At 47.9% G+C, this 22,203-nt stretch overlaps 2 protein-coding genes across 8 annotated transcripts in view; one reads left to right on the top strand and one right to left on the bottom strand.

Moving 5' to 3' along the window:
* The window catches only part of MTMR1 (myotubularin related protein 1), a 40,829-nt gene extending 38,686 nt beyond the window's left edge, over positions 1-2,143 (top strand). For all 6 annotated transcript variants that reach the window (XM_014601177.3, XM_014601165.3, XM_014601171.3 and 3 more), the window contains one exon: positions 739-2,143. In XM_014601177.3, coding sequence (XP_014456663.2) covers positions 739-903 — 165 coding nt within the window. In that variant the 3' untranslated portion in view covers positions 904-2,143. The remainder of the gene's footprint in view (positions 1-738) is intronic.
* Positions 2,144-4,435: 2,292 nt separating this feature from the next.
* Positions 4,436-22,203, bottom strand: part of CD99L2 (CD99 molecule like 2) — a 70,314-nt gene continuing 52,546 nt past the window's right edge. For both annotated transcript variants that reach the window (XM_059732871.1, XM_059732869.1), the window contains 4 exons: positions 17,337-17,369; positions 16,942-17,061; positions 10,792-10,857; positions 4,436-10,338 (listed from right to left, as the gene is read on the bottom strand). In XM_059732871.1, coding sequence (XP_059588854.1) covers positions 10,271-10,338; positions 10,792-10,857; positions 16,942-17,061; positions 17,337-17,369 — 287 coding nt within the window. In that variant the 3' untranslated portion in view covers positions 4,436-10,270. The remainder of the gene's footprint in view (positions 10,339-10,791; positions 10,858-16,941; positions 17,062-17,336; positions 17,370-22,203) is intronic.

Raw genomic sequence — 22,203 nt, 5'->3', positions numbered from 1 at the left:
GCTGAAGTTTTCTAGAAAAACTCAACCTGAGACGCATGAGGCTAGGGAAAAATTGTTTTGCTCATAGTAAAATATCTATTTTTTCTGGAAAATCTCTGTGGGCCAGATTTGATATTTGGAGATGGGCAGCAAGGAGGAGGAAGAGCAGTCTGAATCAGGGATATATGGCTTTTGGCACCCTATGAAAATCTGGCCAAATATGGCCAAGTGTTAAACTGGTTTGCAGATACCTGGTGAAGACTGCCTAGATGTTCGCAGGTCAGTGCCTTTGCAGTGGGCAGCTACCTGATACGGAGTCATGAGAACTGAAAATCCAGCTCTTCTGGATGGGGTTGGGGAAGTGCCTCTTCTGTGCACGGCGGCTGTCTAGAGGTTCCCGGAGAAGGAGGAGATCTCAGACAAATGCCATTTGGGTTAAACTGCATACAACTCACCGTTCTAGTTGGTCAGGTCCAAGGCAAAGGAAGGAATTCACATTGGTAAAAATGACTAAAAACACTGTGTAAGAGGACTTGCCCTCCCTTCCTTTTTGGTATTTCACAGCATCAGACTAGTCCCTCGCAGCTGAGTTGTGATGGGGAAGGTGTGAATTCAGAACTGATCACTGTCAGTGGCGAGGCAGTGAAATTTGAGATTCGGAGCTTGCGTGTTGCTGAGGAAAATGGCAGATGCACTACCTGGGGCGCTAACTAATTACTGGGGTAAGAATTGTTTTCTTTCTTTCCTTTGGACCCCCAGGTGCCAATTCATCAGAATCTGAAGGAGCTACTTGCCATCAGAGCTGAGCTGCAGAAGAAGCTGGAAGAGCTGCAGCGGGAAGCTACTACTCGATCCATTTCTTCGTCCTCGGATAGAGGATCCTCCCCGTCTCACTCCGCCACGCCTGTGCACACTTCTGTCTGACGTATGACAAGAGCCATGGAAAGCAACTCAGGCCAGGTATACTGAGAGAGGGGGCAGTTTTTTTTTTCCCTTCCTCAAGGACTGAGCGGCTTAAAATTGCTACGATCTACATGCCTTACTCTGTGTCTGTTTTCTGTTACGAGGCCAAAAAGAGCTTCGGTAGTTGTGACGGTATTTTCTTATGTTGGCAGTTCCTGTGCGTCTGTTTTGACATCTCTAGTTAAATCACCAATTGTAGAATTTACTTTATTTTGAGCAACCAACAATTTAACCATCTTAAAAAGGAACCCATCTGTCAGACAGATAATGCAAGAGGCTTTTTGCTATCTTGGGTACAGTGGCTGGTTGAGAAAACCAACTGAAATGCCATGTGACACTTGCGCTTAATCAGAACATTGTGATTTTGTTGTTGTGAATGGGAACTCTCTATTTAACTCAGTACATATATTTTTTTTATACAGAGCAACTGTTATTCTTGGGGATGTGTTTGGGTAATTGATGCACTTTGAAACTGATTTTAAATTAGGTATTTTCCAGTGCAGCCAGTTTTACATTTTGAGTAAATATGTCATTTAAAATAAATGGTTATGAAGATAGCAGGATTTGCCAACTATTGCACACTTATTGGTACTTGTATTGCTGTAATATATTTGGTGAAGCATGGATTTTAGATTTTTTTTAATGCCTTTTTTTACAAGTTTGAATGCGGTCTTTTGATTAGTTTATTGTCAGTTTCACCGTCAAGTGAGGTGTGAGCTTAATCGCGTCAGCGTCTCGTGCGAAGTACCATTAGCTTTCTAGTAAAGGCAGTGTTTTGGCTTAGACTGGCACTGAACCGTGTAGTCCACAACTTCGCATTTTCTTACGTGTATCCTGTTAAACATGTACACACACAATTCTCCGTGTGCTTGAGTGTGTGTACGCAATGCTAAACGCATGTACACACACTCTCTCAGTTTTATATTTTATGTGTTCAGAAAAATGGTTCCTGCCTCTCCAAACATTTTGGAAGATATTAACCTGTAACAACTTTGTTTGACAAAGATTTTAAATCACTTGATCGTAGTTGGTTTCCTTGAAATAACCTGTTGGCTTTTGCAATGCTGCCAGCAGTTTTCTCAAAAGTGAATAAGCAAAACCGGTTTCAATCAGTTATCCATATTTTTATATAAAGTATTTATTACTTGTTTTGTTTCCGTCTACCTGTCAGCCACCTTGATTAAAGCTTTATTTGATCAACGCTATTGGTGATAGTCAGCCTTCTTTAAAAATTACTGATGTGTCCCTTTTTTGGAAAGCACAGAAGTAAACATGCTTGGAATTTCCCCTTCCATCAGACCAACCTTGCACAAGAATCTCCTCCTTTAGGCATTTAAGATCATGTAGCTCCTCTTGTTGACTTGCTGGCCTTGAGCTGTGTAAATCAAGTTCTGCTGGCAGAAATTAACCCTGGGTCTAAAGAAAGGATTGGCTCTGATTCTTACCTTGAATTGACAGCCTCCGAGTACTGCATGTCTGGACTAAATAAGCTGCGGTGCCACACAATTTGCCCCCAGTTTTCTGCACTTGCACATGTATTGTATAGCTAATGTATAATGCACGCTACTGCGCACGCCTCCTGCTAGCATGAACAGCAGCAGCGGAAGTGCTGTAATCAGTCTCTTAAGTTTACTATACACGATGCGTGATACTGCCGTATGTCCTTTTGACTTGTATGGTACTTGCGTTTTTAAAGTGGTTCAGCTTAAGATGGTCTGAAATGCCACATCCATTAATCAAAGTCAGGCTTTTTTATAAAAAAGACAAAGTGTGCTTTTTATATAAAAATGATTCTACAAGACAATATACTAGCAATCAGTTTTATATGGCCAACATATGTTGGGCTGGTAGTGAATTCAAATCTTTAATACCTCAAATTTAGCAAGGCATTTTAATGATGTACTACTTAGAGATGAATGTTTCTAAAACACAGCCTAAGAAAGGAGTTTGGAATTTGTTCTTCATTGGAGCTAGTAATCATGAAAGTTTTTTGCTCCATAGTTTATTGGCCAAGGAGTGCTTGGGATCAACAGAGCCATTGTGAGATATTAAAACACTTAAGCACTCAGAGTGAGAATCTCTGGATTCATTTTTATATAGAAAAGCATCGCTCATTCCTCCAAATAACCTGTTTGTACCGTAGGTTTTCAACATGCCTGAGTGATCCTTCCATTATTTCATGGGGGTACCTGAGGAGGCCTCCTAATAACATGATGGGCATAACGAGCACAGTGGATTTCACTGTCTTGTCTTAACTTGGTAATTTCTTGTCTCTTAGTTAAAGTGTGGCTCTGCTCTGAAAAGGTGACAGCAGCATGATTTCTTCTCACTTGCTCTGCTTGCTGTGGGTATTCGAAATTTTAGCATAACGACTGTGGCAAAATTAATGATTGTTACTACGATTTATTCTTGTTAACGCTGCAGAAGCAGCACAGGTCTGCGAGAGGGAGCAGAACTCTTCTAAATTGGGCATCATCAACAGAATTTGCCACTTCTGCTCCAGTCGGCAGACCTCATCTCTGCTGCTGCAACTAAAATCTCCCGAAAGCAAAGGGAGCGCGGGTGGACAGCAGGCAGGCAGCGACTCATGCCGCAAGGGATGCGCGTGGGGAAACAGTCCTACTCCAGCGTCCCACCAGGCTCTGGTAAACCACCTACAGGGCAGTGTCTGCAGCATGGAGTGCACGCTGCCATTGGTCACGTTTTACAGCTGAGCTGCATTTTCACGTGTTTGCTCCTCCCCCAAGCTCTTTGTTTTGTAAAGAAACAAGAAGGTTTGGGGAGGCTGGGCAGGGGCGAACTGAACAGTCTCATCCACCTGGCCCCACCGCTCCCTCCTGCAGTCTTCCAGCCACAGAATTAAAAGCTGATATGATAAATGTTTGGCTTTGCTCTTTTTCTTTGAATGTAAGGTATTTAATTCCCAGGCTACATTAAATAATACAGAGGTAGCTGGCACTAATGTCTGAAAATGAATGGTCAGATGCTCGTTCAGTCCACAGATTCAGTCTTGTAAGGTATGCACCCGAGAGAACAGGGAAGGCACCTGTGCAAGTCCCCATGAGTCTAATGGGAGACAAACCTCTGTATTTTAAAAAATCAAAAAGGTGCACACCTGTTTGTGCACGTCAACCTTGAAGCACAATGCATGTAATGTCAGGTATCGGAAGAGAGAAAAATCCAATCCTGCGCGTGCCCAAAAACAGTGCCAGTGAAGTGGATTTAAAACTGAGCAGAGCTGAGCAGTGACCTAGCAAAGGACAGAGTCAGGGTTGTGGGGATGATTCTCCCAGCACATTTTCAGAGTCTTCAATTTTCATCCCTAACTGCAGATTTCAAGCTGCTTGTTTTTTCAGCAAATGCAGAATGTCCTCTTACATGGGAGAGAAGTTGTTGAAGTATGTTGAATGGGTGTTTTTTATGTAGGAGGGTCCGAGGCACGCTCCACTCTTCCTTCTTACTTGAAACACGCAAAGAAAACAGCACCAAAGTGTCGTTGTGTAAGCCAGTCTGTTTTATTCCTTGTTTTCCAGTTGTAGTTAGCAGTCAAACTGTTTTTCCCCATAATCCTTATGCACTTTAGCAAAATGAGCTTGCCTTTTCACAGCATAATACACAACCTTCGTTTGGTAGGGCTCAGTTTTACATGACTGAACTGTGCCTTGCTTTTCAATGAAACGTTACCGCTTTAAATAAATGATTTCATCTTAATCTAATTCTACTCGTACTGTTTCTGAACCTTGTTTTGTTGCAGATGCGTGCTTTATTGGCCAAGGCTGCCTCTCCATTTGAGTTTAATTTTTCTTAGTTTTAAATGTTTCTCAAAGACTAATTCCACTTTTGCCACAGCAAAAATAGTTAAGAATGACAATGCGAGAACAGTAGTGGTTCTCTGTTGGTTACAGGAAAATGTCTGCTTGCATGAAGCCTCTGTAAGTGTGGCAGAAAGTGCGAAATCTGAAGCAGAACGTCCCAGTTCTGTGGCTTGAAAAGCAGTTTTGTAAAAGGAAAACTGCAAGTAGCTGACATTATACATCAAGCCCAAGCTTCAGCTACCTGGAGCCACGTGGATTCTTATAAGGCATCTATTTTGTATATCTGATATTCAAAACTGGATTTTATTTAAGTAACAGTGGCCTTGGGGACCTACAAACAGGGTGATGTGAGTGCAGTTGTACTGCACAGGTGACACGCATGTGTCCTGGAGGGCCTTCGCTGTATTTTTGGCTTAACTGAACAATGATTCATTTTACTCAGTGCTGGACTAGGCTACCTATTTTTTCTGTACTTGTATCCGATTTATATCATGGACAGATGGCACGTTTACACTGGTGTGGCTTACATCAGAGCTATATGCCAGTGTAAATGGCATCCCGATCTGAAGTATGCAGATTAGCAGCTATCCCAAGTAGCTCTTCGTAGCAGGCATTATAGTGCCCTGCTGTTCAGTGACAGGGGCAGCCTGTTTGCTGTGTGTGAATGGCTACCCTGGGATAAGCAGCAAACGGATGACATCTATATCGGTATAGTTTTACCCCTGGTTTTTTCTTTGGGTTTGAGCCCTTACGCAGATTTGGACACAGGCAGTCCTTGACTTACAGTGTTTCGAGTTGCAACGTTTCGCACTTACAACATTTATAAATTGACACCCTGTTTTAACTTCCTGACCTCAGTTTCGACTTTACAACGCTTGACCTGATGTGACGCCACGCCAGTGAACAAGTTTGCTGCGTCACTCATCTCCCTGGAGAACATCTGTCTAAACTGCCTTGGACGCTTTCTTTCTGGAAGCAGACAAGGCTCCAGAAAAACCTGCAGCCAAGACTCCTGAGAGTTTTGGCCTCCAGCCAAAAGCCCTTCAGAAAGTCCAGCAAAGTCACCTCAAAGAAGTCCTTCCAAATCAATATGATTTCTATTTACAATAGAAATACATTAATGTAGCTATATTACTCATCTATAATTGATCGAGTACAACACTCTGGGGTATTTTTGGTGAAAATAGGTTATCGGGTCTTGGTTCAGGAACCAATCCCCCAGTTATAACATTGTTTCTTATGAGAAAATTGATTCGAAGTTGCAACGTTTTGACTTAAGACCTGGTTTTCAGGAACCAATTGCATCATAAGTCTGAGGACTGCCTGTAAAACCAGTGTAACTTTCTCTCTGCTCCATTTTTACACTGGCATAAAGGCAAATCACACCAGTGTAAACCTGTTGTACGTCCAGGCTCCAACAGCTTTCTAGTTTTTTGGGGTATACTTTAAAGATGAGATGTGCTGAGACCTGCATGCAGCTTCAGCACAAGGCTCTCTTTAAGGTGTGAATCTCTAATGATAGAGGTCTGTAATAGGGAATGAAACAGCCTCCTGACTTTCTGAAGCATTATGAACCACATCACTTGTATTGCTACTGAGAACCTGGAACTGAATCTTCCTAATGAACATATTGCCAAAAGTATTTTGGGTGCTGTACAGAAAAAAACAAGCTCCAGGGGTGAAGGATAGGGAAACGAAATGCAGCCACAAGCCACATGATGGAGTTTCACTTTGATATACAGCACTTGCTTTTAGTCTCTCTCTTATTTTTTTTTCCCCCCCCCAAATGCTTTGAAGAGTCGACTTGGTTTATTTTCTCTAATGCAACATCAGTCAATAGTTTCCTTTTATAAACCTCCTTTTCCAGGACTCCAAATTTATACCATTGTAAACTCTGAAAAGGTGTTTCCTTTTGCTGTGCATATGCATTTTGGCTTATACTATACCTACAAATTACTTTAAGGCATAACTATTTACCAAAATCATAGAAAAGGCTGTGGGGAAAGAAGCAGCTTCAGTTCAATTTACATGTGATGTGAAACTGCTTTAAAAAAAAAAAAAAAAAGCAGTATTTGTGAATCCCACATATGCTTCTCAAAGGCTCAAGTTTAACACTTCCCCGACAAGGGTTAAGTGCTCTGTTCTCAAGGAAGCAATCCTGAGCGCTCCATTGTACAGACCGTGAATGTACAGTGCAGAAATAGAAAAGCAACAAGAAATGACAATCTATACCTACAGAAACATTCTGTCATCAGCCAAAAAGAAATAAATATGGAATAATGTTCACTCAATCTACCCAGGGAAAAAGACTCTTAGCATCCTACCAGTGTCGTACTGTAATAATTATCTCCAACATTTATCTAACAATGGTCTATACTACAGCTTTCAAATGTGCTTGCCTAGGAAAGAATGGATTCCACCACTTGAAAATGTATAGCAATATGAATTCAGCTGTGTGGCTTCATTAGCATCTGGGTTTCCTTACACGCTCTTCACAATTCTACAAACCACATTTCCTCCTTCATAAAAAACCTACTCAAGAGTAAGCAAGTGCGTATGTCTTGTCTATTTTCCCTGCTTTGGTTCCATAGAAGGCAGGAGTTAACCGAGAGCTTTGGAAGCAGCTTATGTGTTTTGTTTTGTAATCCAAATATATCCGTAAAACAATGTGTTTCTACTTTTGAAAGCTAGCGTAAGGCTTTTAAAATGCAAGTGTCAAGAAGAGCATAAAGAATTGTACAGCTGCTGCAAAACATTTAAAACGTTACTAGGAAATTGCCTTTCAATTAAAATTGTTACACAAAATATTCGTATACTTCTACAAATACCTATAGGCGAGGCCTTGTGTTAAGCCCCTTCATGAAAGCTGGGTCTTTGTACTTCAAACTGAGCTAGACACGTTTATCCAGAGAGCTGCTGTTTCATGGCTACACGATGTGTTTTTGCAAAACATTACAAAAAGTACACGCTTCCTGCTCCGCTGTGAACACTTGCCATCTTTTTCGTATGTCACAACAGCAAAATGGTTTTTCCCCCCTTTCACTTCAGTGTATCTGTTCCTCATTCAGCTACTTCTGAAAAACACTGGAGAGTGGCAGTATCCACAGCGCAGCAGCAATAGCAGGGGCATAAGAAAACAGGTACTTGCTAAACTGCTACTAGATATCAAGAACAGATTCTGCTCTCGGTTACCCTGCGTTAAATGGGAACGGCCCTGCCAGATCAGAGCCCAGCAGTACTGTCCTGCCCGCCAACAGCTGCTGAACACTGGACGTTCCCAGCAGCCATAGAAATATCTCGGTGTTTAATCCTGTCAAGCTCTTGACTTTTACTTTGCGGTAGTGAGGTTCACAGCTTAATTTGTATACATTCTTTAAAGCTTATTCCCTTGCCCTTTCTGAATTCAAGTTGCTCTGGGGTAGGGTTACCATAAATCCAGGTTTTCTTGGATGTGTCCTCTTTTTGGACCCTACAATTTCTGCCTGGGCAGTTTTGTGAAATATGATCCTATGTCCTGGATTTTACTCTGCTCCGCTTACTGGGGGTGGGGGGGGGAGCGATTGGAGGCAGCAGGCACATGTGCATCTGCATGTGCACACGCATGTGGCTGGCGCACATGTGGGGACATCCCTGGCATACCCCTGGAGGCTGGGGGGGCACAGCGACTGCCCGCAGGCGGCCTTGGCAGCCGGGAAGGGAGGGTGGTGAGCGCCGACTGGAGGTCAGTGACTATCCACAGACACCACCGGTAGCGGCGATCAGCAACTGCCCACAGACGCCACCAGTGGCATCGGCGGTGGGCGGCGAGTGGTGACCACCAGCAGTGCTGGCAGTGCTTCTATCCGGGGGTGCATGTGCACCCTCTATGCATCACCGATGCCTGGCACCTGGATGCAGGCAAGTCTGGGGGCGGCTGGAGCTGAAGGACCAGGGCTTGGGGACTGTCCAGGGGAGTGTGTGTGGAGGGGACGGGTGTGCAAGGGGGTGGGTGCCTGCTGGTGCTGCGGGAAGCTGGGCACCAAAGCTGTGGCAGGGCAGTGGGGGTGGGAGGCAGGCACCTGCCCCTCCAGCAGGGGGAGGGGGTCCTTCAGGGGCAGTAGGGAGCTCCATGGCTGGGCTGGTGGCACCAGGGCCAGTGCCTTTGCTCACAGGGCCAGGTCAGCTGGGAGACGCTGCCTGGTGGGACGTGCCCAGGCTGCCTGGCGCAGCACAGGAGCCCCAGCTCAGGGCAGGGGGGTGCCACAGGTCTCTCCTCTTCCCTTCTGCCTGTGCCGGGGCTGGATTCACCCTGTTGGCACCTGCACAAATCAGTTGCCCCACTGGGACGGGCAGCTGGTGGCCCCCTCCGGCAGGGCTAGGGGGACCAGGGGCCTGCAGATCGGGAGTGAAGGGCACCAGCAGGGATGGGGGGACTGTGCGTTGGGACTGAGGGGTACCAGCGTGGCCTGGGGGGAGGGTTAGGGACTGGGTTGGGAGTGAGAGGCACTGGCAGGGCCAGGGGTCTGCAGGTCAAGAGTCAGGGACGGCAGCCGGGATGGGGGCCTGCAGGTTGGGAGTGGGGTGCTGGCAAGGCCAGGGGGCTATAGGTTGGGAGTGAAGTGTCCCCTGACAGGCATCCTTTTTGGAACTGGAAATATGGTAACACTGCTCTGGGGTAACTGAGATCTGAATCCGTCTTTAGCCCACACAAACATGAACGGTTTTCACTTCGTCACAGTGACACTGCAGAAGTTTTGTTTTCGGCACAGTCAAACCTTGTGACTTTTGGCTCCGTTCTGATCTCGGGCACAAGTACATGTTACGTCACCTGCCAAAATCCAGCCCTGTTTCGGGGGAACGATCTCCCGAAATCTGGGTCCTTTGGGGTGTTTCACTACTACGAAGTGATGAGCACCTTCACCTCCTTGACTTCAGTGAGAACAGAGATGCTCAACTCTCTCCCAGCCCAAGGCCCTAAATGAGGATCTACCCATAGGCACTTTATTTTTAGATGTAGCTACTCTAAGGACCAAAATCTACCTTTAATGCACACGCAACTTCCACGATGGCCTCTGGAAGCTGTATGCTCATTGCTGGTGGCAGAGTTTGGCTGGAAGTGATTTATAAAGGTTCTTGGATGGTTTGCTTTGGATTGTTATTCACAGGCACTTTATTGTCCTCGCACCTGTATGTTCCTCCTCTTTGAAAAAGCCGTTATTCCCAGCTGTTTATCCCCAAATGAAAGTCCTAAATTTAGCCTGGAACACTATTGAAGCACCGTGTTTGTTTTGCGTGCAACGTGAACTCAATCCTACAGCACCGACTGGGTGTAAACATACAACTCTTTACAAAAAATAAACACCTACTGCCACTCGAACCCGAGAGCCTACAGCAAGAAGCCAGTTTGAGACTAAATACACATTAAATAGCTTTGGATCCAAATTAAATTTAAAAAAAGAAGCTAAATTACAAGCCTGTGAAATGTCTGTATGTTTTTACTGCTGACTGATTCTTTTCCAGCCCCAGGTCATGCTTTAGATCTTCGCGTTGTCTTGTTTGGGTGGTGGTTCTGCTGACTGTGTTTCTAGGACTGAATATTTAACTGGGAGGAAAAAAAAACAAACAAAAAACCAGAATCATCACAAATCCAATAGCACATAAAAGTAACACAATGCGAGTGAGCTGGGCCAGGCGTGAGCATGTGTTCTGTGACTCTTGGAAAGAGTCATCACATCTTGCTTTTCCCCACTGTTGTGAAAAGGATGATGCTTTCCTTTTGTTCTTTGCTTCCATGTGCACTATTAGTAACCCTACTGTTTATAAGAGCAGGTCCTACATTTCCAGGTCTTTCCCTGCTACACAGTAAGGAACCAAATGCTTCAGTCTCTTAGCATACCAAATGGTTTCTCGTGGGACAAGGATGCTCTGTGAGATGGGTAAACCTTGAGTGAGGTGTACACAGCAGGTATGTGAGAGGGCATAAAGCAGCCACTGTTAAGGGGGCTGCATTGTTAAGCAGTCAGAAAGTTTAGGAGGGGTCCAAATGAATTCTTACCTTGAGGTTCTTCACTTACGACCGCCTCCATGTTCTCTCCTTTCACGTACTCTGCGTTAAGCCCCTCTGAAAAGCAATGATGTAAAGACAATCAGCTGGGCAGCAGAAAGTGAAGCCTTTGCAAAAATCCAGGTACGCATTTTTTTATTTTTTTTTTGCCAGGAGTTACAAAGCCATCTGCTGCAGCTCACCTGTGTTAGCAATAGAGTAGACAGGATTTGGGAAAACTGCATGTAATATGGCGCTCTAAAAACAGGTTTACTCCTGGAGAGTAAAGCCCCCATGCATCCCTGTTTAGAAGGCCCAACATCTCACTTTTTGTTTTTCCTAGCTGACCTGCCAGGAAAGATGCTGCAACTCAGTGAGGCTGGTTACTGTACTGAAGAGGAAGCAGCCAATTAAAACTGCTTGGATAAGGTGCGACTGTTAAATGGGAGTTACCCTCCCTGGGCAGCTTCTAAACGGAGATCTAGTATTACGTCTCAGCGCAAGCTGCATTACGCAGAGTTGTGTTATCAAAGCATGGTCTTAAGCATGTCACGGCAGGCCCGTGTTTGTGGAGCAAATCAGAATGGCGCTGCGGTTCTGAAGCCTGTTAGTCCAAAATTTAAATGCAGAGCTGTGTTCAAAGTTTGCAGGGGGTACGGTTAAATCCGGAGCTGGGGAACAGCAGCTGAAATTCGCTCTCTGCATCAGCAGCATGGCATGCTAGGCTGGGGGTGGGGAGGCTGGCAAGCATGGTCACACAGAAGTCGAGCTCCCTTGCAATAAGCTAGAGAAACTCCATTGACAGCAGCAGTGCTGAGTCTAAGCTTGTGTTTCTGGCCCTCTATCCTTCACAGCGGCCCTGTCCCACAGTGCTGCAGATCCCACCTACAATCTAATCCCTTAGTGTCCCAGGGGTGTCTGGTGCATCCCCATCAAACAGCAAGTCAGTCGTCTCCCCATATGTCCCCCAGCAAAGGGGACTCTTGTAGGCACCCGTTCCCTAGGTGCAGCCAAACGTCTGTCCAGGTATGCGTGTCTGTATGTGCACACAGCATGGGCTTCTGCTGCTGACAGCGAGCTATCAGCTGTCCCTTGAATTCAGCTCATCAGTAGGAAGGAGGCATCCGAGTGCATTGTGCTTTCATGGTGCCCGATGTCTCCAGCCAGACAGCTGCCTGTTTTGCTGGGTGCTTAACTACATAAGGATTTTTCCTCAGCACTAAGAGGAGCTCTGCCAAAATACTACTGGAGCTGAAATGGGACTCTCAAGCTGAACAGACCATACAGAGAAGGGGTGGGGGCAGCGTGCGGCCATGGAAGTCACCATGCCCAGCATGCTGACCTGGGGCGTGTGCATGGGGCAGAGCTGGTAGGGGGAGAATTTGAAGGCTGAAGCGGGAAAGAAGTTGTCTTTACCTTGCCCCTCTGCAGCTTTGGAGGATAAGGGAGGAGACTTACCATGGAGCAGAACTCGTACAGCAAGTGATGCTACAGCGAGCAGACCCTGCCCGCAATACAGCCTTTCCAGGAGTCTGCAACCGATCACAGCTGCTGCCATTTGTTCATCGTTAGCACTCTGCACAGGCTGACAGCAGCTTTTGACACTGCTCATTAATAGTAGGCAGACTCTTCTACCCTTGCCTAGGATACTAGTTTGCCAGCCCTCCTGCCAGGACCTGATGATGGGCCCAACATGTGCCAGAAGGCACAGAGGCCAGAGGAGGCATAAGAGGGATGGGTACAAGGGTGTGTCATGGAAAAGCAATCCCTGCTACTCCCCCATGAGGGCTTGCACACTTCCTTTTGTACTTGGCACATGGGTTCAGAGCTGGTGGAACAAGTATCTTGAGAGCAAAAGAGGCCGCCTCTACCAGTCACTGGATAAAATGCAGACCCAGGCCAGGACTGGGCCTGGAACTTGGGGCTCCCTCACCCGAGCCCTGCCTGCAGCCCGTGGGCTGGGGGAGCCCTCCTGAGCGGTGGGAGATGAGGGTTTGAGTCAGGCTGAGGTCTGAGACAGGTGCTCCAACCACTGGTTACTGTAGCAGGGACAGGGAAGGTGGCAGCACATGTTCAAAGACAGGGATCCCAGCTTGAGATAAAGGACTGAGGACAGCTGAGGTCTTGAGCAGCGGCAGCCTGGTGCGAAGGGCCCCATTTGAGCCACCCTTCACCCCGACATTTCCCATGGGGCGGCTCAGCTGCCCGCTCAGCCTGCTGGCTCCTGCTCTCTGCTGGCTGCTCTGGATCCCGTGCTTTGGCACTGGGCTCCCCCTAGGAGCCTCAGCACCCTGCGCCCATCCTGGCGTCTACTCCTGCTGCCTTGCAGCCCCCACCCCCAAGGCACCTAAATGGCATTTAAATGTAGCTCTTAATCAGTTCCCAAGCAGCAGACAGCTGGGGGAGGGGAAATGTGCCAGCAAACTCATCCATCAGGAGAGGCTGAGATCTCAGCAGTCCAGCACGCATGACAGCACCAACACAAAACTGAAGGCGAGCCTCTTGCAGCTCCAGGTGGCCAAAAATGACCTAACTTGGCAGATGTGACAGGACTCTTATGCACGCACCGGCACTCAGCGAGGGCTGATAGTTGCCAAAGCAACTGTCACGCGGTGTCCCATCGTTTACAGCTCGTGTACGCTACTCTGGCTCTGCTGCAGACCAGGAAAGCACCAGACCCCAACGCTGCTCTAGATCTGAGCGCCCCTGGGTTGGGGAAGAGGCGTCTCAACATCTTCACTGGGCTGAGGCTGTTTATGAAACCTGCACAGGTTCGGGGAGCGGCAGCATGGGAGCTGGAAGTAATGGGTGACGGCCGTGAGGCTGTTTGCCTGGGCTGCTGCAGGAGGGCTTTCAGAAGAGCCCAGCATGAGGTCTGAGGGGGGATAAAAATTAGTAATGCCTTAAGCTGCTACACTGAAGCTCCCTCGTGCATGGGTTGGCAATATACAGCCCACGGGCTAGATCTGACCCACAGCGCTGCAGGGCTTTGCCTGTGCTTATGCCAAGCTGAGCAACGAGGAGCTGCCCTGCAGCTGGGGAGCTGGAGCTGTGCTGGCTCCCAACGCCTCTTCCCCAGCGCAGTGTGGGCATTAATTCCTACTTGAAGGGAAGCGGTGGTAGCTGGCGAGGAGCAGGGAGAAGTAGCAGCTGCTTCCAGCTTCCTGGCCCCGGCGCAGCTTTGGGGAGGGTCAGTGCAGGTGAAGGCTGCTGGGTGAAAAGGGCCTTGTTTCGAATGGCTGAGGAGATCTGCTGTGAAGCCGAGCGTTTAGTTCCCACTGCATTAGACCAGCGGTGAGGCACCTAACTCCCCTAGGCTCCTTTGAACATCCCAGCTTCACTCTTTGAAACCTACTTCCTCCCTTAAGGAGGGTGCTCAGTTCTTGCTCGTTACCAGCCTCCCTGACGATATCTTCCCTACTGGCAGAATTTCCCCAAATCATCGTGATGCTCCTGGTTCCTAAGGCGATGAGCAAACAAGGAGGGATAAAGGATGGGGGAAACTTGGTGGCAACCTTTCCTGACAACACGGAGAACGAGGAACACTGCAGTCAAAATGGGATCCAGAACGAAAATGGAGCCCCCCACCTCAGCGCCGTGGAAGGAGAGGCAGGCATTAAAAATAGCCAAGCATACCCCTTTGTGCTACCAGCCCGCGGCTGTTACATAACACAACAGCCCCCCCGCCCCAAGACATGTGTTTTGCTGGGATAACACCAAATGCAATTTAGGTTTTTCAATAAAAAGCCACTTCTGTGGTGGCTGACGGCTCTCAGATTTCTGTCATGCATTGCAATGCATCTAAGGCCTGACATTATCCCAGCATGCCATGTCTGATGGCTTAAATTAATCCTCCTTTATAATTAACTTTAATTTCCTGCCGCCTTTCTGGGGCTTTGCTTCTCTCGGCTTTCCCTTCATCAAAGCCCTCGCTGGTTTTTTTTATTATTATTTATTTATTCTTTCCAAAATATCATTTAAATGGAGGGAAATATACAAGGGTGTTTCACTCTATCACATTCATTTGACTTTTCCTGCTGATCTAATTTACCAAACTCTCCCCTGCTTGATTCAGATACAACTGGGAAAATAGCAACGTTTCAGTGGAAGTTTCTGCCCCTGATAGCGAAGGAGACTCTTAAGGGATTTCACTTGCCTAATTTTAAATGAGCTCTTTTTGCTGCTTATAACAACTCCCTAGATGCCCCAGGGCAGTGGCTCTCACCCCACGGGCTCCAGACCATCAGTGATTGATCCAAGGCCTGCCCTGGCCGAGCTGGGCTTCCTCCTAGTCCAGCTCATCTAGCCCACTGAAGACAGCCACTACAGATACACCAAGCATCTCTTCAGAGCACTTTTCCACATCAGCAATTGCTACTGGGCTGTTGCAGGAAGAGAAAGCAGAGAGGGAAGCTGGCCTGTGACACCAAGAAAGGTGTTTGCATGACACCAAGAAAGGTGTTTGCATGACACAGCTGCTCTTGTGGCACGTGACAAAAAGCTGTGGGGCCCCCACTTTTGTTAATAGTCTGTACCAGGCTCCCACGACCTCCTTCACTAAGCACTGTGATTCTCTCCCCCCTGAATCCAGCAGAGGCACAAGGCTGCTGTCTGTCCCCTTACCCATGCACCCAGCCTCAGGCAGCTGCAGCCCTGCAGCATCCCCTTCATGTCCTCCCTCCCTTCACCTCCACCAGGCCTTCCCTCTTCTCCTCCCAGCTGCTGTCCATGCTCTAACCATGGCTGGACCAGAGCCGTTTCCTGCACCGCTCCTACTATCTATACTGGAACAGCTTACTTTCAAATCTCATCTGAAAATTCAGCTTACACATACCCGTATCTCTGGCTGTCCCTCTGGTATGACCCAGTGCTGTGTGGTGTATCTGCATGGCAAAACCCATAGGACTGGGGCCTACTGCTGCAAAGACTTTACTTGGGAGAAGCACTGTTGCATTCCTGATTTCTCTTGTGAAATCCTCTCCTCCCCCTGGGCGCGGGGGCTTCCTGCTTTGCCTGTGTAGGGTTGCTCAGGAATACTGGGCATCTTTACAAATGAATGAGGTGGACTTCCTAAGCAGATAATAAGGGAGAACATGTAGGGCTATCAAATGTGATGATGGGCTCACAAGACATATCGCAGTCACTTCCCCGGGCACTAGCTAGTGTTGCCAGCTCCCAAGCCATGGCTGTTCTGATTTTGCTTTTTTTTCCTTTCTGAGGCTGGTCCTTTAAATCTCGCACTTACAGCTGTGGCTCTAGAGAGGCCATTTTGGAGCGCGCAGCAGCTGCTTGCTTCTTGTATCTCCCTCTCTCCCAGCTGGTAAGTGCTCAACTACTGTTTCTTATTCCTGGTGAGACGGTTTGTTGCCACAGCATGTTGGATGCTGTGGTTTGGAAGGCCTGACTGAAATACAGTGTTTGAGCTTCTGCGTGTTCTGTGAAAGCCAACATCCACCCCTGAGTAAGGACTGGTGTTGGAGGGGATGAGTGGGGGGTGTTCAGTCAAGGCAGGGGGTAGCTGCGCAAGTACTTCTGCTATGCACAAGGTAAGGGGGGGCTGCTCAGGTGGGCTGATTCAATTATAAAGTGGTGAGTTTGAATTTTCTGGTGAAGGTAATAGTCCGTGCTAGAGAAGAATCCTTCAAGTCCTTAGTTACAGTGTAGGCCTAGGGAAACTGCCCTCCTATGACTTCAAGTCTAGCACTTCTGCATGCCTATGCCTATATAAAACTGAATGCTTTCTCCATACACATCTTCAGATAGAAAAACAAGGGGTGTTCAGGAGGGAGGGTGCTGGAAGTCTATAAAGGGCTGAGTTCAAAACACCAGTACAGCCTCTGCTGTCATGCTTTCACCCTACCCCTCCTGAGCTACAGCTCTGCCTCAGCGGTCCTGGCCCCTCGAGCTTCCACACAGCGGCTCTGCAAGGTTAGCACAGGCTTCTGCTCCATTAACTCAGCTGAGGAGCCCTGGTGGGGTTGGCCACCAGCACGTGTCTGAATGGGTGTCCCCAAAATGAAAAGAAACACAAGAAGCAACAGAGAGCAGGTCATTGTCTCCTGTGTGAACCCAGAGGTGGCTGAGAGAAGCACCTCACAGGTTTCTGCTGCTCCTCCCTCTCCCTGGAAGCCCCTGATAAAGCCAAGTCTTTGATCCACTTACGTTGTATGCTGAAGCAAAACTTCTTCTGCTGGTACGAAATGTAACTGGACACGGCACCAATGAGGGCCATGGCGAGAGCACTGGCTATGCCCGCAATGGTCCCCGTCTCCGCAACAGTTCCTGTGAAAGCAGAGAGCACAAGAGCTGTGCTGCTTTGAGTACATATTAGGATCGGTGTCTGCCCTCCCCCTGTGCCAATCAATCTGTGCCACCACAGCATCAGTGCCTGGTTAGTCTAGGACTGGCTGGGATTAGTGCTGTGTGCCAGCTGTTTGGGGGGGGGGGGTGTATGGGGGCTTGAGGGCACCAGGGGCTCTCCTGTGTCTGACTTGGAGAGGCATTGTTGATGGGGGCAGTCAGTATGAACAGAGCCAGGTTTGCGTGAAGCCACCTACCTGTGTCGTAGCCATTGCTGCCGCCACCACCATCTGAAAGAACAACAAGCATGTTAGAGCAACTCTGACATCCCAGGAAACGTGGTCAGGCCATTGGAGCCAGTGGCTGTGCTGGCCACCAGGCCAGGGCCCCAGGTGTGCCCTTCAGTACCTGACGCAGTTCCTGTTCACACCCAGTGCCTCAGCCCCCAGGCCATGTACTGCTGTATTCCTCTACTGAGGTGGGAGTGACTCCCAGGACGGGTGACTCCTCAAGCACCTGTCTGTAGCAGTCCTCCCCAGAGCAGCAAGGGGGGCTGTGACCAGGCTCTCCTTCCCCGTGACCAGGCTCTCCTTCCCCGTGACACATTGCCTGCTGCTCTACCCAAGGGAGCCCACAGAAGGAGCATGTCTCGCTCTGTGTCCAGGCCATGAAACAACAGGAAGGAAAGACAAAATGAGTCCAGGAAAAAACAGAAGAGGAGTTGGGATGGGAGGTAGGAATTCAGCTGTAAAAAGACTAGCTGGTAGCAGCTGAGCTGAGGGGGGCCCAGACTCCAGCCTAATGCTTGCTTTGGCTTTATAGGGCAGCCCCAGGCTCTTCCTTCCCAGGGCAATGGGGGCAGCAGGAAAGCCAGCACTGCTTGCTGGAAGGGGAGTCCCCAGGACCCTGTGAGCTCTACAGTCTGCTCTGGGCCTGCTCCTCAGCACGAGTTAGTTCCTTGCAGGCCTGCGATGGCAAAAGCTTCTCCTCCTGTTGCCCCCATGACCCTGCATGGAAGGCGCAGAGGGTCCATCTCTTGCCCTTCCACACCAGGGGTGTGAACCTCAAGGCACGTCCACCTGCAGACACATCTGTGGCCAGCAGGGCAAGGGGCTGGTAAGGCTGGCCCCGCATCCGGTACAGAACGACCGGTGGGTTTCTATCATGCTATTCATTCTTTCTTCTGCGTCTGGGTGGGGGGCTCGTTTTCAGGGGAGCTGCTGTACAGCATGTGCTGTTGTGTGATGGCAGCCTTGCACACTGAGGTAACCCTGGTATTAATTAAACAGCTGCTGTCTCAGTAACAGTGTCAAGCTATAAATGGAATTGATTATAAATTTAGCACCATGCCATAAAAGGCTGGTTTTACGGTTGCTTGTGGTTTCATTTACACACTCCTGCACTCGACTTCATCTGCACCACTCTTCTCCAAGAGGGAGCTGAGGGACTTTGCTAAAGGCTGCCTGGTGCCGAGCTCTGGGTCGCTAATTAGCGAGGAACATGGAACGAGGTGTACGTGTAACTTGCCCGCTGCTCTGCAATGCAGGCAGGGCAAGGGGCATGTAGGAACTGGCTGCCCTCTACTCCATCCCCCTACCAACAGGCTGACTTGCATCAGCACCCTGATCAGCCTGCAGTTCCCCCCTTCTGGTGCCTCCATTATCTGATGTTACAAGAACAAAGGCACTGTGCAAAGTGGCTTGTGTGTGTGTGCGTGAGAAAAAGAAAAGAGGCACCCAAATATAACCCCACCTCACTCACTGGGGTGAGGCCTGACCTTACCCTGGGCCCAGAAGTTACAGCCCAACAAAAATATCTGGCAGGAGTCTTGAAGGGCTAAGTAGCTTTCCCTGTACATACTGTCATGTATTTCTATTGTACGCCTCATCAGGCTGCAGGGTGGAATACCCCAGCTTAGGACAGAGGTGAGCAGGAAGATGCATGGTGCTTCCCCACCATGGCACTGGGGAAGTACCCACACTGAAACTTGACCTAAGTGCCCACAGGTAGCCCTGTTCTAAGAGAAAATGAGGACAGTGAAGACACCTTAGCCAGCCCTAACCAAACTCCACCTGGGTGAAGTTGCCCTGTGATGGGCAGTGCAGAGAGAGTATAAGCTTTATCAAGCGGAATGAGCAGACATGTGCATTCACTTATGTCAATCGGCTCCATGAGAGGATAGACTGGAGACTCGGATTGTAAAGAAGCTTTTCCTGATGTCTAGAGTCTGGAATAGACTCCTCCCCCAGAAGTGGTGCAAGCACCTACTCTGGATACCTTTAAGAAATGCTTCAGTGCTGATCTTGCTGGGATGATCTGACCCCAGCTGACCTCCTGCCCCTTGGGCAGGGGGCTGGGCCTGATGACCTTGCAAGATCCCTTCCAGCCAAAATGTCTATGAAATCCTTCGTCCACAGCTGAAGGGAGAATTCCTGTTTGTTCTAACAGAGGATCCCAGCTGCAGCACCCCCTTTTCCTAATTGCACTGACCGTGAAGTGGCTGCCGTTTGCGATGATGGATGTTGCTGTACCACTTTGATCTTTAGCTCAGCACTAGATCTGGCCTGACAAACCTGGCTTGCCTTAAGAGAGGATCAGCTCCTAGGGTCCTAATGTTAAGGGTTTGATTTTTTTATTTTTTTTCCCCCTTCCTTCCTCTTTTCATCTATTGTTAAGATGTAAGATGTGATGGAAGTTTTGCAGGGGAGCCATCTTAAGCGGACCATTCATTCTGTCTTGCAGAAGAATTCCCTGTGCCATATTTCTGTGGGACATGATATGTGAAGATAATTGAAATGTTATATATAGTCACACTACATACTTGTGCTTCTGAAAGAAAGTGATGGGCTAAGCTCTGTAAAGCCAAGGCATTTTTGCTTAGCATAAAAGTCTATTTTAAAATGAGAGAGAGAAAGAGGGTTGGGAGGGAAAAACAGCTCCTTCTGCAAGCTTCGGTTCTGAAGTCGCTTGAATTTTGTATTTATGGCAGCAGGTCAGGATCATGTTAATCTCCAATGTGCTCTGTCTCGTCCACAATGATTAATTAAATGTTGATTGGGCGAGTGGGGTTCATCTTTTTAATTTGACTGTGTTAATATTTAATGTTGTGGGTCTTTAAGGAGCACACAGTCATAGAAGCTGCAACCCACAGTACTAACTTAATTTCCAGTAGCCGGTGGTCAGGGCTGAAAGGAAGTCTTTGGACCCTCTTATAAGGAGTAAAATGTGTATTTGTCACTAATCAGAGGAATGAGGCCACTCCCACTGGGTCAGTGGGGCTCCTTACACTGGCGGTAATGGGAGGCAGTGCTTCATTGCCTGTTGGCGAAACCAGTAAGCATCCTTCTTCACTAATGACACAAGGCCTTTCAAGAGCTGATACAATTGCTGCTGTCTGACTCTAAGGCTACAGGCAGTCCTCGACTTACAATGTTTCGAGTTACAACGTTTCGCACTTACAACGTTGATATATTGACACCCCATTTCAACTTTATGACCTCAGTTTCGACTTGCAACCCTTGATCCAGTGCAACGCCACGCCAGTGAACAAGTTCGCTGCATCACTCATCTCCCTGGAGAACATCTATCCAAACTTCCTTGGACACTTTCTTTAAGGAAGCGGACAAGACTCCAGAAAAACCTGCAGCTAAGACTCCCGAGAAGCCTCCAGCCATGAACCCTTCAAAAAGTCCAACCAAGAGCCTTTCAAAAAGTCCAGCAAAGCCACCTCAAAGAAGTCCTTCCAAATCAATATGATTGCTATTTACAATATAAATACATTAATGTAGCTATGTTACTCATCTATAATTGATCGAGTACAAAATTCTGAGGTATTTGTAATGAAAATAGGGTATCGGGCCTTGGTTCAGGAACCAATCCCCCATTTATAAAATTGTTTCTTATGAGAAAATTGGGTCAGAGTTGCAACGTTTTGAGTTAAGACGTGGTTTTCAGGAACCAATTGTGTCGTAAGTCCGAGGACTGCCTGTAGATAGAACCTACGAAGAGTACAGAAACTAATGGGGGGAGGTGCACGTGTGTGTGTAATTCTTGGATAATAACCTTTTTTTTGCAAAAAAGAATGAATGAATGACCCTCCTTTCTATCGCTAAGGTTTAGGAGCCCACCATGAAGAACTGTACAAGTTTGTACATGTTGTAGATGTGGAAGCAGCTACAAGTTCACAGGAAAAGTGTTAATGAGCTTTGGACAAGCTCTGGCTGCCCTTGCATCTGTATGTAACCATTTGCAAAGGTTACTGCTCCTTCACTGCTGGCCCTGAGAGTGTAGAATGGGGCCAGGAAGGCTGCAGACTAGCTTCTTTCATGACAGCGCAGGGATGGAGTTGATGTGCATCCTTGCTGGAACTAGGGCAGGTGGTCATGGTGCTTCTCCCCCTTGCCACATTTCTTGTCATCACAGTTTGCTCCATCTGGAGGAAGAGACTCATCCTGGGAAGTCTCACTAGGCAGGCCAGGCTTTCAGCTTTAGAGGCATCCCATCTCCCCTTTCTCAACTCTCCCATTAACCTTGCAGGCAACTCTGCTTTACCAGCCCTATTTCCAGATGGACCTTAGGGTGGTGCTGGTGCAATCCCAATTTCTGCTTCAACTATCTCCTAGCTCAAGTTTCAGGGCTCAGTCACCTTGCCCTTCCTTGTGATGAGAGGGTGTGTGTTCCCTGTTAGCAGGGGATTCCTCTCAACCCTGGTCTTCCTTGCAGTTCCCTTTTCTAGGCTTCCAAGGGGAATACAGAGCCATTGAGAAGGTGGAGGGAAAGGCAGTCAGACACTCTTGCCCACATGTCTGAGAGGTGCTGGCTGTGCTCAGAGGTTGTCCAAAACAGACGCATTATTGAAGGCAGACACAACTCTAGCTCTTCTCGTCCAGGCAATATGGTGCCTATAGCCTGGTGATTATGACGGACTACAGTGACAGATCCTTACGGTCCCAGTACATCAGACACTAGTAAGCACAATGGTAATATACAGGCCACTTTTTCCTTTTAAATATTGAACATGATGTTAATGAAATAACAATAATAAAATCAATCCTCTCAGTGGTCTGCAACTTGCTCTTCCAGATTTAGGACTGGCTTCAGCTTTTGTTCCTTTCCCAAACAGGA

Source organism: Alligator mississippiensis, chromosome 8, assembly GCF_030867095.1.
Source record: "Alligator mississippiensis isolate rAllMis1 chromosome 8, rAllMis1, whole genome shotgun sequence".
In the NCBI taxonomy this organism is placed as follows: domain Eukaryota; kingdom Metazoa; phylum Chordata; order Crocodylia; family Alligatoridae; genus Alligator; species Alligator mississippiensis.
Note: the sequence above shows the minus strand (reverse complement) of the source record. Positions and strands in the feature narration are given on the sequence as shown.